General features: G+C 41.7%; 1 protein-coding gene across 5 annotated transcripts in view; it reads left to right on the forward strand.

Moving 5' to 3' along the window:
• The window catches only part of ocrl (OCRL inositol polyphosphate-5-phosphatase), a 37,600-nt gene extending 22,328 nt beyond the window's left edge, over positions 1-15,272 (forward strand). For 4 of the 5 annotated variants that reach the window (XM_042325599.1, XM_042325600.1, XM_042325604.1 and 1 more), the window contains exons 19-24: positions 5,024-5,047; positions 10,426-10,545; positions 10,788-10,872; positions 11,373-11,500; positions 11,708-11,819; positions 12,160-15,272. In XM_042325599.1, the coding sequence (XP_042181533.1) occupies positions 5,024-5,047; positions 10,426-10,545; positions 10,788-10,872; positions 11,373-11,500; positions 11,708-11,819; positions 12,160-12,284 (594 nt within the window). In that variant the 3' untranslated portion in view covers positions 12,285-15,272. The remainder of the gene's footprint in view (positions 1-5,023; positions 5,048-10,425; positions 10,546-10,787; positions 10,873-11,372; positions 11,501-11,707; positions 11,820-12,159) is intronic. The other variant, XM_042325603.1, reaches the window with a different exon arrangement.
• The last annotated feature ends 54 nt before the right edge of the window (positions 15,273-15,326 follow it).

Genomic DNA, 15,326 nt, shown 5'->3' on the forward strand with positions numbered 1-15,326 from the left:
GTATGTAAACTTCCAACTTCAACTGTAACTTTGGGTCTTCTATTCCTGTGGCGGTCTTCATGAGAGCCGGTTTCATCATAGCGCTTGATGGTTTTTGCGACTGCACTTGAAGAAACTTTCAAAGTTCTTGAAATGTTCCTCATTGACTGCCCTTCATGTCTTAAAGTAATGATGGACTGTCGTTTCTCTTTGCTTATTTGAGCTCTTCTTGCCATAACATGGACTTGGTCTTTCACCAAATAGTATACCAGTCTTGGTCTTCTGTATACCAGTCCTACCTTGTCACAACCCAAATGATTAGCTCAAACGTTTGAGAGAATGCCAAGAGTGTGCAAAGGTGACTACTTTTAAGAATCTCAAATGTTATATGACACTTTTTTGGTTACTACATGATTCCATATGTGTTATTTCATAGTTTTGATGTCCTCACTATTATTCTACAATGTAGAAAATAGTAAAAATAAAGAAAAACCCTTGAATGAGTAGGTGTCCAAACTTTTGACTGGTACTGTGTGTGTTTTTAAATATTGTTATTTTTTGTTTTCCCTTTATTTAACTAGCCATGTCAGTTAAGAACCAATTGTTATTTACAATGGTGGCCTACCAAAAGTCAAAAGGCCTCCTGCGGGGACTGTGGCTTGGATTGAAAATATAGGACAAAACACACATCACGAAGAGAGACACCACAGCACTACATAAAGAGAGACCTAAGATGACAACACAGCAATGCAACAGCTTTTTTTTAATATATACAGTACTTCAGTCATTGAAGGAACTGAAGGCAGCAATGGCAGGAAGTTGTTTTTTCTTCATGACACTTTTGGCAAAGAGATTCTGCTAAAGTTGTTTTCCCTAACCCTAAACCATCTAAACGGGTAAGACATGAAAAGCAGCCAACACTGCAGCAGGCCTCAAAGGTTGGTGTTGAAGAGCACATAGATTTGCTCTCGATCGTCCTCTATTGGCCCCTCCCTTATTTGTTCAAAAAGCCTGTTCAGAAAGTGATATCTGGCAGGGACACGTGAAGGCCTGTTTGTCCACTCCTTTAAGGGATTGTAAAGAGTCTCCACTGTGGCTGTTGCGGTGACCGTATTACCGCCACACCAGCGGTCATGAAGGCAGTCAAATACCACGTGACCGTTTAGTCACGGTAATTAGGCTTCTCCAAGCTCTGATGCTGCTGATGGTCATTAGTAGCCTACCAAACATGCTAACTGCCTGGTACTCAGCACTCTATTGTCCCTCGAATCCCTCTGACAATTCAAATGTAATTGAAAATGTAATCAAACACTTCATGAGAGCTCATGTTGCGCAACATTTCTATTGGCTTCGCAATTGCACGAGAAAACAGTCATGGTCTCTACTAAAAAGAAGAGGATCCCATCAGCTTTCTATAGGCTAGGTCTACTATATTTATTTCTCAACTTTCATAATATTAAGCACATTGCTTATCTTTACAACAGGAGTATAGCCTACCTGGCTGGCATGAAAATGAACCACGGGAAAAGGGTCCTCCATTCGCTATTTAAGTGCATAGATGGCATGTATTTTTTCACACTGCCCCTATTTCAATTCAGGTGCATGATAATGGTCCATTCTAAATCAAAACAAATTTCACACATATTATTTAGTAAATGTAAAGACGAGATTCAATTAAGAATAGTCTGATGGGTGACAATATTAGCCTGAATTATATATTATCACTTGTGAATGATGCCCAGCATAAGAAACAATGCCTTTAAAAAACAAAAACATTTTCTAATCATAGTCGGACACCTCATGTAACCTAGCCCATAGTTTATATGTTTTGATAAGGTTTGTATCATAACTAAAGTCGCCAAATAACTTCTTAAAATGAAGCACATTAATCCGCTTTACAAGGGGTGTAGAGCCTAACTAGCATACATAAGCAGCGAGTGAGTTTCAAGTTTGGGGAAGTTAATTTTATAATAAAAGCATTACATGCATAATCACAATTGCGGTCACTTTTAATAATGGTGTTTTCCTGTTAATATAACATTTGCACTTATAGCCTACTGCAATGTGCACATTGCTGCGCTTATAAAGTGAAGAAATAGCCTAATTTATCAACATTTTAAGCTAAATGTTCTGCTCTATTTTGTCAGACAAAATTGCAAGAAAAATGTTTTTGGATATTAGTGGTTGTATTAATTTGGGATCTATTGCATCCCACAACTGTTCCAGACTGTTTTGGAATATTTATTCTCGCACAGAATAGAATAGGTTGACTATTGTACTATGGGGGAATAGTAGATTGACATAAGCTAGTGCTTTTGCTGTTCGGTAGGCCTACACATCTTGTTTGCTGATGAAAAGTCAATGTGGACAATTCTTCCAATATCTTTAACCTCTAGCGACGAGCAATCCCGTATCCGGGAGCGTAATCATAGCCTCAAGCTCATTACCATAACGCAACATTTCCTATTCATGAAAATCGCAAATGAAATGAAATAAATATATTCAAACACAAGCTTAGCCTTTTGTTAACAACACTGTCATCTCAGATTTTCAAAATATGCTTTTCAACAACCAAAGCTACACAAGCATTTGTGTAAGAGTATTGATAGCCTAGCATAGCATTAAGCCTAGCATTCAGCAGGCAACATTTTCACAAAAACAAGAAAAGCATGCAAATAAAATCATTTACCTTTGAAGAACTTCGGATGTTATCAATGACGAGACTCTTAGTTAGATAGCAAATGTTCATTTTTCAAAAAATATTATTTGTGTAGACGAAATAGCTCCGTTTTGTTCATCACATTTGGCTAAGAAAAAGACCGGAAAATGCAGTCACTTACAACGCCAAACTTTTTTCCAAATTAGCTCCATAATATCGACAGAAACATGGCAAACGTTGTTTAGAATCAATCCTCAAGGTGTTTTTCACATATCTATTTGATAATCTATCAGTGGTGGCAGTTGGCTTCTCATCAGAAGCAAACGGAAAAGTACTGCAGCTGGAGTTTACGTAATAATTGCGACGGAGGACACCAAGCGACCACCTGGTAGATGTAGTCTCTTATGGTCAATCTTCCAATGATATGCCTACAAATACGTCACAATGCTGTCGACACCTTGGGGAAGCGACAGAAAGCCAAAGCTCATTCGTGGCCCATTCACAGCCATATAATGAGCGGTGGCATGAGGCGGTTTCAAAAAAGGTGGCACTTCCTGATTGGATTTTTATCTGTTTTTTTTTCTGTAACATCAGTTCTGTGGCACTCACAGACAATATCTTTGCAGTTTTGGAAACCTCAGTGTTTTCTTTCCAAAGCTGTCAATTATATGCATAGTCGAGCATCTTTTCGTGACAAAATATCTTGTTTAAAACGGGAACGTTTATCATCCAAAAATTAAAATAGCGCCCCCTATATCCAAGAAGTTAAATGCACCTCGGAATTGGATAAGGACGCGCGCAGTTGCATCCCAGATGTCCGTCTTCACTGGTAGCCTGTGAGAAAGATCCGATCACGTGATTGAGAGTCATGTGAGTAAGAGGTGCTTCGGAGCGCACAGGACTCCGGGAGAAGGGCACAACACAGCACTCCGGGTCAAGGGCACAACAGCCACTGGCCGCAAAAGGCATGGATTTTTTTAAGGGTACATTACGGCCACACAAAGGGGAGGCCGCCGTGAAGTTCAAGGCATTATCAAGTGCTTGTCAAATTGTGAATGAGATACTGATGAAGTGTGTACAGCCTGCACAAAAAACCTAAGCAGAGTTCATGCCTTTCAAGCAACTTTTTCAAATCATCATTAGTCTCATCATGCAGCCTTACAATGTATTAAAAATCAAAACATATAGCCCAACGTTTGTAGAACAACTAAAGTTGCATAAATAACTCTAAATTAAGCAAATAGGAGTACCTATTTCTTTGTTAACCGCTCAATACAGAATAGCCGCACACCCTCAAATCGTTTCTATTTTATTCAGCTTTGTTCAATTGTATTCTTCATAATATAAAATAATGCCATGGAATTCTAAGCAATTGTGGTCTACTAAATGAACTAGTGTAGCCCAAATCCATTTGGCATAGCCAGATCAGGACCTAACATAAAGACAACTCAGAGTATGCTATTCTGTTCCTTTGAAATAGACTGCATTTTCTTTTTATCATGCTTCTTTAGACCTGTCTAAAATAAATAATGGATTTATTGTGAAGGTATAGGCTATATTACATGGATTTTTTAGACTTTTAAATTGTAGATGTTCCAAAGGTCTGCATGTGGAAGCCAGGAAAAGCTACATGTTTATTTTAATTAACGGTCAATTGCCATGAGACCAACAGTTATTTGCTTGACATCACCGGCTGACAAAATGTTGTGACCGCCACAGCCCTAATCTCCACAGTCTGTCGAGTGCAGCGAGAATGTTTCAACCTGTGCCATTGTTTAGAATCTCCAAGGGAATAAGGAAGTGGCACATGGTGTGTACAAATGTCGAAGGGCTTTCCTGAAATGCTGGGATCATTGACTAAAAGTCTAGGGTTAGCCTGTCCATGCATTTCTATCTATATCCACCTTGGCCACTAGTGTTAGATTAGTATGCTATGTTTATATGATCCATTGCATTTCAAATGATCTCTTGCTTCCACTGTTACTTTTCTACTGTCATTCTTTGCATGGATTACTTTTGGGTAAAATCATTCATTTTTAAAGGTGCAATCTGTAACTTCTTAAACCCCTGTAATGCTCAAGGAGTCAATGCTCAAACAAAAACACACACAAAACAAAACTCAATTTAGGCCAATCAGTGCTCGATACACTCTCAAAGACCCTTTCCCCCAATCCTGCCGGCCTGGGACAATACTTTAAAAAAACAGAAAGTAACCTACAGATTGCACCTTTCAAACAGCATGTCATGATCTTACTCCCTTACTCCTCTGTGGTTACGCTTTATGTCCTATCTACAGTATCTTCTCTGTTCTCTTTCTCTTTCCTCATTGCGTTGATCATTCCTTTCCAACTCTTCACTGCTATGCTGGTGGCTGCTGGTGCTCAGGGAGAGGACAGCTACATGGAAAAGGTAAAGTCAACATGGTGTGCCCATTTATAGAAATATATAATGATTAGAATCCTTCTATTTCTATGGTGTCCCACTATGGGAGTGTCCACTGTAACACCGAACCCAAACTGTGTTTTGTGCGCCATCGTGCATACATGTATTTTGTCCCCCTACACCAAACGCGATCATGACACGCAGGTTAAAATATCAAAACAAACTCTGAACATTAATTTTTGGATAGGTCGAAAAGCATTGAACATTTATGGCAGTTTTAGCTTGCACTTGCTAGCGAATTTTTCCTATTTAGCTAGCTTGCTGTTGCTAGCTAATTTGTCCTGGGATATAAACATTGAGTTGTTATTTTACCTGAAATGCACAAGGTCTTCTACTCTGACAATTAATCCACACATAAAATGGTCAACTGAATCGTTTCTAGTCATCTCTCCTCCTTCCAAGCTTTTTCATCTTTGAACTTCTATGGTGATTGGCATCTAAACTTTCATAGTTTTACTACGACGACCGACAACACAGTTCGTCTTTCAATCACCCACTTGGGTATAACCAATGAGGAGATGGCACGTGGGTACCTGCTTCTATAAACCAATGAGGAGATGGGAGAGGCAGGACGATCTGCGTCAGAAATAGAACTGACTTCTATTTTAGCCCTTGGCAACGCAGACACAAGCAGTGTGGGTGCAATAATTGAATAACATAGATTTCTACATTTATTTTGCAACGCTCGCTCATGCGACGCAAGCTGTGTAGTCAGGGTATAAGGCTAGTCTGTTGCCCCGCTGTTGGTCAGCGGAATAGGCAACCCAGGTTCTAGTCTAGTAATGTTGCTTTCTAGATTTGACATAAAAACACCTTAGATTAACCAATTATACAGTACCTCATGTTCTGAATTAGGGAAGGACATTGGTTCAGACAGGACCATGATCAAATATTCTGTTTTGGTATCCAATACTAAAGGCTTAATTTACTACAGCTCTAGACGCAGGGGTTGCATGTCCGTCTCTGCTATAGCAGTACTAGCTGTAAGTGCTGAGCAATTAGTTGAATTGTGGTATTTTTCCGTTTTTCAAAACAACTCATTGACTGTTGTTGGTTCAATTATTTGAATTCCTTTTTTGCTGTGGGCGCCATGTGCAGGTTCTCTAGAGAGAAATCCGATCAAGCCCCAACTGTGTGATAATGAAATAATAAAGTCATCAACTAGGCCAAAAACCAATGTAATTTACACAACTGAAATATTCGATTGAAGTAATGTGAATAAATTGTGGTTAATAAGTAAGCAGTAATGGGCAGTCACTACCATCATGGGACTTTTTACTCTCTGTAACAGCATTCAACCCACACAATGCGTTTGGGTGTCCATATGACCGATTCTGTTGGACCAAACCTCACATGCAAATGGAGAGGAAGAAGTGATCTCTTTGTTTGTTGGTGTTAGTTTCAGGGGCTTGTGTGTGTGAACAGAGGAAGAGGCGAAGCGAGAGGTTTTGCTCTCGTTAAAATCTGTCCAATATAAGACCAATGCGTTTCTATGGGCTTATTTTGGACCTAAGCTTGTCGCCTGCCTTCCCGCCTTTGGGACGACGACTCCTATTGTTAGGCTGGAGTCATGAGCATCTTGTCATTATATTCAGATCTCTAGTGTAAATGGTAAGGTGCAAAGAAGGAGCGATACAGGCATTTAGAATATCGCGCAAAAACATATTAATTTGATAAATTCAAATGTATTCGATATATCGCCCAGCCCTACAAGAGAGGAGCCTGGTTTTCACACTTGCGTGCGTGTTTGATCATAGAAGTGACACCACATGTACCACCGCAGTACACACGCATCACAACCTTCCCTCCACACACACATACAGTCCTTTTTCCACACACCCAAGCTCATTTCACAGCAGGTTACCCTACAGTGCACAGGCCTTCACACACATGATTAAGGCTAATGAGAGTTTAGGGAGAAGCAGAGGGGGCCTGTGCTCAGTTAAGCAGCATCAACTTCACCCATATAAAGCCTGATGTTAATCCCATCTTCACCTTCCGTATCTGAGCAGCTCACCGGCCAGTGAAACTGAATCACTGCATGGCTAAACCCACTACAGATGGCACCATAAATAAGTAACTGCCAAAATAAAGGAAACACCAACATAGTGTTTTAATAGGGCGTTGGGCCCTACTGCAAGCCACCAGAACAACTTCAATGCGCCTTGGCATATATTCTACAAGTGTCTGGAACCCAATTGGAGGGATTCAACACCATTATTCTACAATAAATTCCATAATTGGTGGAAAACGATGTCTGTCTCCACTCCAGAATCTCCCGTAAGTGTTCAATTGAGTTGGGATCTGGTGACTGAGAGACACACACATATCCTTTAAACCCCCTATGCTCCTTTTGAGACCCCTCTGCGAAGTCACTGAGATCCTTCTTCTAACCATGGTAGGCAAAATAATGTGCAACTGGGCATTTTTATACATGACCCTAAGCATGATGGGATGTTAGTTGCTAATTAACTCAGGAACTACCAGTAGTGGTGCGTGGGATAAATCACTGGTCAAGCCAAGACGGTAATAAAAGCTGCATTACAACCCATGTTATGATAATTGCGTTGCATGCTTTATAACCCATTCATTCATACACCACTGTGATATACAGTAGAATAAGACCGAGACAACAAAAAGACAAGTCGCACAGAGGTGGAATAAATTCAACTACACATTTGTTTGTTTCATGACAAAACTGGAGAGCAACATCTGTCCGGTGAAGTCCACAAAGCAAATATTAGATGTAACAGACAGTTATATGACCTGCAGCATGGTCCAGCAAGTTAATGTTTCCTACAGGTTACTGAACAACTACTGATTTAGAACCATGGAGTTACTGCAGGTCAGCACAAAGACAACAGGAGCCCTGCCTCTGCTATTCCAGCACCATTTACACTTAAAAATCATCAAATCAACTAGGCTTTAATACAGTGAAAACTAACTTAAAGATACCAAAAACTATTTAGTCCAATCAATGTTGCGAAATGTAATGTGGCTGTCCATGGAACTGATTTCTGTGTGTTTATTTGTGTGTGTGTGTGTGTGTGCGCACGCCCAAGTAAAACATTTTTTGAACTCACCCTACTTGTAGACTAGTTGAACGCCAATGCCATCCTCTTTCATGTTGGCAAAATGGTCTATGGTTTTTAGTTTTTGTTGTCCTAGGCTACCTAGCTAAAAATGCTTGCTAGCCTAACTTCCTCGCATAGGCAACAATGGACCAGCTAAGTTAGCTAGCTAGTTAACGTGTTATGGTGGGCCAGCAGCATACTGCCCTGCTTCCCACTTCTGGCTTGCTTTTGAAGCTAAGCAGGGTTGACCCTGGTCGGTCACTAGATGGGAGACCAGATGCTGCTAGAAGTGGTGTTGGAAGGCCATTAGGAGGCACTCTTTCCTCTGGTCTAAAATAACATCCCAATGCCCCAGGGCAGTGGTTGTGGACATTACCCTGTGTAGGGTGCTCTCTTTCGGGTGGGACTTTAAATGGGTGTCCTGACTCTCTGTGGTCACTAAAGGTCCCATGGCACTTATCGTAAGAGTATGGGTGTGAACCCCGGTTTCCTGGCTAAATTCCCAATATGGCCCTCATACCATCATGACCACCTAATAATCCCTCCAATTTTTTACAAGTTATTATTTCTTTTTTTGTTTCCTGACCTCAAAATTGGTCTCCTGATGTGGTTTAAGTGTTTTTGTGAATTTAGAACATCCAGTTTTTGTAGTTTTTTGATAAAGTGTGATTTTGAGAATGAAAACCAGAAACCTAGAAAAATAAAACAGAATTTACCAAAATATAAAAAGGGCTCTTGAACTGTGGAGTGACTTAAAAATCTCTAACAAAAACACCCTTTTTGGGATTGCGCCGTTATTGAAGTCGTTTATGGTGACGAGGGATGTTTGTACAAAACAAAGTCATCAGCGATTGGATCGTCTCCTATCCAATCTTCGTATCAGATCCAATGAGGAATTGTCAAACTGCCGGTTTACCCATGTGTCTCTGGTCTCTGGCCCAACCCATCGGTTTCTGTACCAATAAGATGGCCCCGAATGTGTTCGCATTCGGTAAAGGGTTTGGGAGGTACTCCGATCCAGACTAATTACGGTGAAGAAACTAACATCCGTGGTGTGGCGTAGCGTTTGGATGGAGCAAGGAGTCTGGGTATCCCGGGAAATAGGGTATTTGCTCAGCCCTCAAATGAAATATAACATTTAAGTAATGTGAGCATCATCTGCTTTCCCAGGCCAGTGTTCTTTTCATTCAGGCCAGTAGCTTTCAGTTGTCACTGACCAGAATGTCGAGCCCTGCAATGGCATGCTACTTTAAAAGATGGCTCGTCTTTTAGCCTGGTTCTACGGAATGAAGGTACATTATGGGACACTGGTCAGGTAAAAAAAAATTGGTGCGACCAAATCAAGTGCTGGTGCCATCAACTAAAAAAATTGGTAGCACTAGTGGAAAAAGCCCCCCCAAATCAACATCCAGGGCCTGATGTATTTGAGTTCTGTAAAAGCCTTTATTTCTGGTTATCTAACCATAGCCTAGGCTACATCTCTTGTAGAAGCTGCACTCCTAGATGCTTAACAGTAACACTTTGAGAGGCTCTCTAGCTCTTGATGTTGTATATGGCTCTGTAGGCTATCATTGTGTCCCATTCGTGTGTGTGTGACCCCCCCATTGCCAGTGGTTATTTTTGGCCCGACTCTCTCTAGTTCTCAGGGATCCATTTGCAGCTAGACACAAAACAATGTGATCCGCTTCCAGTCAGATGGCTCTCCTACAAGCCGACCCGACATCCAACCCTTGCGTTAATCCGCTCTATGTTCCCTATACCTATAATGACAGGCAATGTGCCATGTGGGATCATCTTTGGAATGGAATCAACATTTTGATAAATGGGATACTTTTAAAATGTCTAAGGATGAATCTAACCAAATCCTCCCTAGGGAATTAAGCAGTTCATAAGTTTATGAATCGACCGGGTAAAGCTGGTTTCAGTCACATTACTAACAGAGACTTTGTGTGAGAATCTGGTATGCTTATGCTCTGACGACAGTCTTTTTTGGCCCGAAAGTTGTGCTGAAATGCCAACTATTTTCTTCAGTATACTGTGGGTGTGTGTGTTGTCATTATGGTATAGTATGCCATTGACATGCTGTGGTTGTGTGTGTTCTCTCAGTCTAGTATTTATGTTTCTGACATCTTGTGGTGTTCTCAGTATATTATCTATGTTTCTGACATCTTATGGTGTTCTCTCAGTATAGTATATGTTTCTGACATCTTGTGGTGTTCTCAGTATAGTATCTATGTTTCTGACATCTTGTGGTTGTGTGTGTTACTTCAGGAGAAGTCCAAGATGAGCTTCCTTATGGTGGACAGTGCTGGCACAGAGGACAAGCCTTTAAAAATCCCCAAGGAGGTGTGGCTGCTGGTGAACCACCTCTTTACCAAGTCTTGCCAACAGGTGAGAGGATAGTAAGGGATTCCGTCTGGAATCCAAATGGAATATCTCTCCATTTCACTATTGTCACGTCAATGATTCTGTTTTGACGGCGCGAAACAGCACAACATTTTGTTTCTGTATTCCAGGCTAACCTTTCCAAGCACTATTCTAGACTTAGCGTCTCAGCCTCTAAATTGTCTTCTAACCTACCCTTTATTCCAAGGAAAAACAAAATGGCTGTAAACTCCTTACCATTATTCCAGGAGGACCTGTTCCAGACTCCGGGCCTGCAGGAGGAGCTGCAGAGTATCATTGACTGCCTGGACACCAGCATTCCTGACTCCATCCGTATCCTTTGCTCATATGTCCCAAGTCATTCCAAACCCTTTGGCCCAGATCCACTAGTAGGCCCAGCCCTGTAACGGGAGACTGTGACTGAGATGCCACACAGCTATATGGGTCACTGTGATAAAGCAGCTGCTATACACAGACTGCTGCCAAGGTGCATGGGGTGGTAGTATTAGGAGGTGCTACATTCATGACATATGCTACGTAGATTTGCCATGTGGATGAAAAATGATGTGTGTGGTTTTTGGGGTTTTTATGGTGTGCAATTCTCCCTATCATCAGTGTTCCTGCCCATACGTGCGCACACACACACACACAACCAGTGTGTTTGAGAGGATCAGTTTGAGCAAAGAGAGGCACACGATTGCTATTCTTCATCACATAATGGGTAGCCATTTCGAGGGTGATTCTGTACAGTATGACAGCAATGTGGTTCAAACACGCACACTGACCCTCGGGCCCCAAATCTGTGTGTTATTCCCCGACTGTGTGTGTGTCAGCTGGTTGTAACCACTCTGTGGCAGAGGCCCTGCTGATATTTCTGGAAGCTCTGCCTGAGCCAGTGGTGTGTTACGAGCTCTACCAGCGCAGCCTGGACTGCTCCCACGACAGCCGCCTCTGCAAACAGGTGCATTGTGTAGATATTTCCACATAAAAATGTATGTGTTTGATACCATATGAATCGTAATGGATACAAGTAAGAGTCATTGACTTCTATTGAATCGTTAAAAGCTCATATGGTCATTGCACACCATGAGACATAGTTTGTCATCTATGTTCTAGAAGGGTCTGGTTGGGGTTCTCATTTAGTCTTTTCTCTGGGCTGTTTTGACAGTTGATCTCCCAGCTGCCCCGGGCTCACCGCAACGTGTTCCGCTACCTGATGGCCTTCCTCAAGGAGCTGCTGAAATACGCCCACAACAACAACCTCACTGCCAACCTCATAGGTCAGTTCCCCATGGCCACATTCTCTCACATTCGCTTTCTGAGGTTGAGTTCACTAAAACATTTAACAACAGAATGCAAATATCAGTGTTCTTATTGGACATGTTCAGGTAGAATAGTTTGTCCCCACTTGATTCCATTTCAACATGTATCCTCTCTACTGAACACAACCCAAATTCAGGGTCAATACCACTTCAATTCTGGAAATGAAATTCTCAAGTTTAGAATTGAAAAAAAATATTCAGGAACTGGAATTCACTGAATTGAAAGGAAACGGATCTGAGCTCCTGTTTCTAACATCTTCCTCTACCTCTCTCTCTCCTCCACTGTGCCCCATGCCAGCTACCCTCTTTGCCAGCTTGCTCATCCGGCCCCCGCCCAAAATGGTGGGCCGACAGACCCCGCAGGACCGACAGAGAGCCGTCATCTTCATGCTGGGCTTCCTCACGGGAGGGGACGACGAGTGAGGGGTTAAGAGTCAGGGGTTAGGGCTCAGACATCCTCCAGGCTGGACCTTTTGATAACTGTTATAAGAGTGGAGTTTTGGTGCACACAAGGCGTGTGTGTGGGGGACCATGGTGTGACTCCTCTGATGCCCCCTGGCCCTTAGGGGAAGTGTGTTGGATCCTGTGGTGGGAGACCAAACAATGTAGTTATATGGGACCCTTTCTTTTATCACAGGCTCTTACCAATTGCCCCAGCCTTTGTAGTTCTGTGCTTCAGTCACTCACAACCATCACCACAGTTTTCACCTCTGCTCATAGTGTAGCTGCAGATTAGGTGTCGGTAGCTTGGAGTGACAGTGAACTGACTGATGCCTCTCTGCACTTTTTGCTGTACCAGGAGACCTGTATGCCCTGTCTATGGATTCACCCCCCCCAGGCAAACCCCAACCCCATATAACATGTTCCATGCCAAAATGACTCCCTATACCTGATCTGAACTCTGAATGAAAATACAATATGTGTGTATGTATGTGTGTGTAATGTATTATGTATGTACGTACGAACCCATAGATACTAAGATAATGATGATCCGTTAGTCCATGACACTAAAGATGGACCACACAGGTGGTCATCCAGAAGATTTGAATTGCAGCTATCCGATGGATACTACTCTCGGGGTGAACTATTCAAAACCATCAGTAGACAGTGATATTGGGCACAAAATACTTCTAGTGAACACAGAGAGACTGAGTGAGTCCTTTCTTGTTCGGAAAAATCTGATAAAGGAAGATTTTCCGTTGTTACAAGACAACGTTGACAATGGGGAGAAGTCCCGTCTGGGTTCTGTGATATTGGGAGATGTTAAAACGATCAGTGGGCTGTCCTTTAAACCAATGTTATTTATTCTCTCTTTTTTTTCCTTACATGACTTTTTTTTTTTCACCATCTTCTATTGTTTATTTCACCTTCATAATTGTTTTAAGAGACCACATTTTGCGTATTGTTTAACTGCCCGTGGTTGTTCAAACCCACCTTTTTGCTTCTGCCGTTCTGAAACACGTGTCGTTCAATATCAGTGAGAGTACATTGCAACTCTGAACCCGTCACACTAACTTCACAATAGAGTGATCAGTCATCATGCCTGCATTTATTTGCCATTTTTATGGGCCAGTTTTTCAGACCCAGAGATAAACATTCTCTATTGAGCATGCTTTTTTTTAGTTCAAGAGTAGGCTTTTAATCTGAGTCCCAGAAACCAGTCCTACAGAACATCAGAGAGAAAACACCTCTACGGTATCGGTGTCTTAACTGTTGTAAATAGTCCTCCTGTCCCCATTGTCCACGATGTTTGACTCTGCTTGTCAACTCTTACTATGCTGGTGCAAACTATGTGTTCTTGTTTTCAAAATGTATGTGCAGGTGGTACAGTCGTTTTTTTATGTCTGCCATGTCCTCATTTAGTTTTTTCTTTCTTTGCTTCAGCCTCACTATCTGCCTTCATGCCGATTTAGAGCGTCATTGTTTTGGGCTTGTGTGCTCATGCAAGGGTATTTTTTGTCACTTTGTCTCCCGCAGTATATTGAGACAATATAATGTCCTGTTTTGCTGTCTGTGTGTCCCAAATAGCCGCCTATTCCCTTTATAGTGCTCCACTTTAGACCAGAGCTCTGATCCAAAGCACTGCATTATATAAGGGTGCCATTTCGGAAACACTGTTAGTTTTTCAGTCACTAAGCATTTTTTACAGTGCAGGTTGAACAGGATTTAGTTGTTCATTACACCCTGAGAAACGAAAACTGTTTTCCAGACACATTCTCTTTTCTGGGCCACAAAGGAAATGTTTTTCCCCGAACGCTGTCGTGGATCGTGTTATGGTTATGAAATGGGGAACTCCAATGCTGTGCAATTTCAACAGTGTTTCCTCCCTGTGTTTGACAGTGTCTAGTCATTTTAGAAGTTATATGTCAAAATGTCTCCTGGCCGGCACTTTACAGGCCGGTTATGTGACACGGTTGGTATATGACGCCCGTTGCCACTGGAACTGTTGCCCTGGCGTAAGTCTCCAGTCAACTAATCATGCCAGAAAAGCCTGTTGCTTAGTCAACAGACACTTCAAGACTAGCCTGGTTCCGTACACTGTATGTGGTGTAGCCAACCCCTCTATTGTTGTCATTCCATGCTAAGGTATGACATCGAGTATTGATTTGCCTACTACAGGTCCAGGCTAATGAATACATTTCAAACAGTGTTTCAATGGGTTAAATAACATTATAGCTAGCACACCGACCATCTTGCCAGAAAAGCCTGTACTTCGTTATCTTGTTTAACAGGCATTGCTAAACCAGAAAATGCGTTCTGAGACAGAAGCCTTTGTTTCAGTATGTTACATAATCTTATAGCTATAACACTGATAGTTCGTTAATCAAAGCACTTACCGGTTTCTATGTCAGTGTTAGCTCTGTATCTGAAATTAGTTTGAGTGCAGTGGGCCTTGTGTACATTTCTGTGCCTCGCTGCAATCATCCCATACAGTATATTTCTAAAATGGGCCAGGCATGCCTTTTAGCGTTCCTCAGAGTTATCATAGACTTAAGCGCTTTGCTTAGCTTGGCCGAACCATGGCTGGCCCTGGATGGATTTGTCCTTCCGGTTGTCTCGGAGTCAAAAGAGGAGGAACAGGAAATCTGGTCTTTTCATCTCATTCACAACACAAAGCTTTTACATCAGAAATATGGCCAACCCAAGCTGAGGAGAGATAGCCAGGACTGAATAGTCATATTTGGGAGAGAAATCCACATTCATGTTTCCTTATTTCTCTTCATCTGGCGCCTGTCTGTGTATTCATGTGTTGGCTTATGCGCTCTGCTCCTCTTCATGCCTCAAGTTTCGTAATTGTCTGTCTAGTAATAATGCTACATATGCAAAGGAAGACTTGCACAACTGTTTTCAATGTATATTTTGTGTGGTACTTTTAATTTATTTAACGGAAATAAAATAATGTACAAAGAACATCTATTGTTTGAACTTTTTTTCCTACGAAATACCCAATTGTTCACATATGAT

The sequence above is a fragment of the Oncorhynchus tshawytscha genome, linkage group LG08 (assembly GCF_018296145.1).
Source record: "Oncorhynchus tshawytscha isolate Ot180627B linkage group LG08, Otsh_v2.0, whole genome shotgun sequence".
Taxonomy (NCBI): Eukaryota; Metazoa; Chordata; class Actinopteri; order Salmoniformes; family Salmonidae; genus Oncorhynchus; species Oncorhynchus tshawytscha.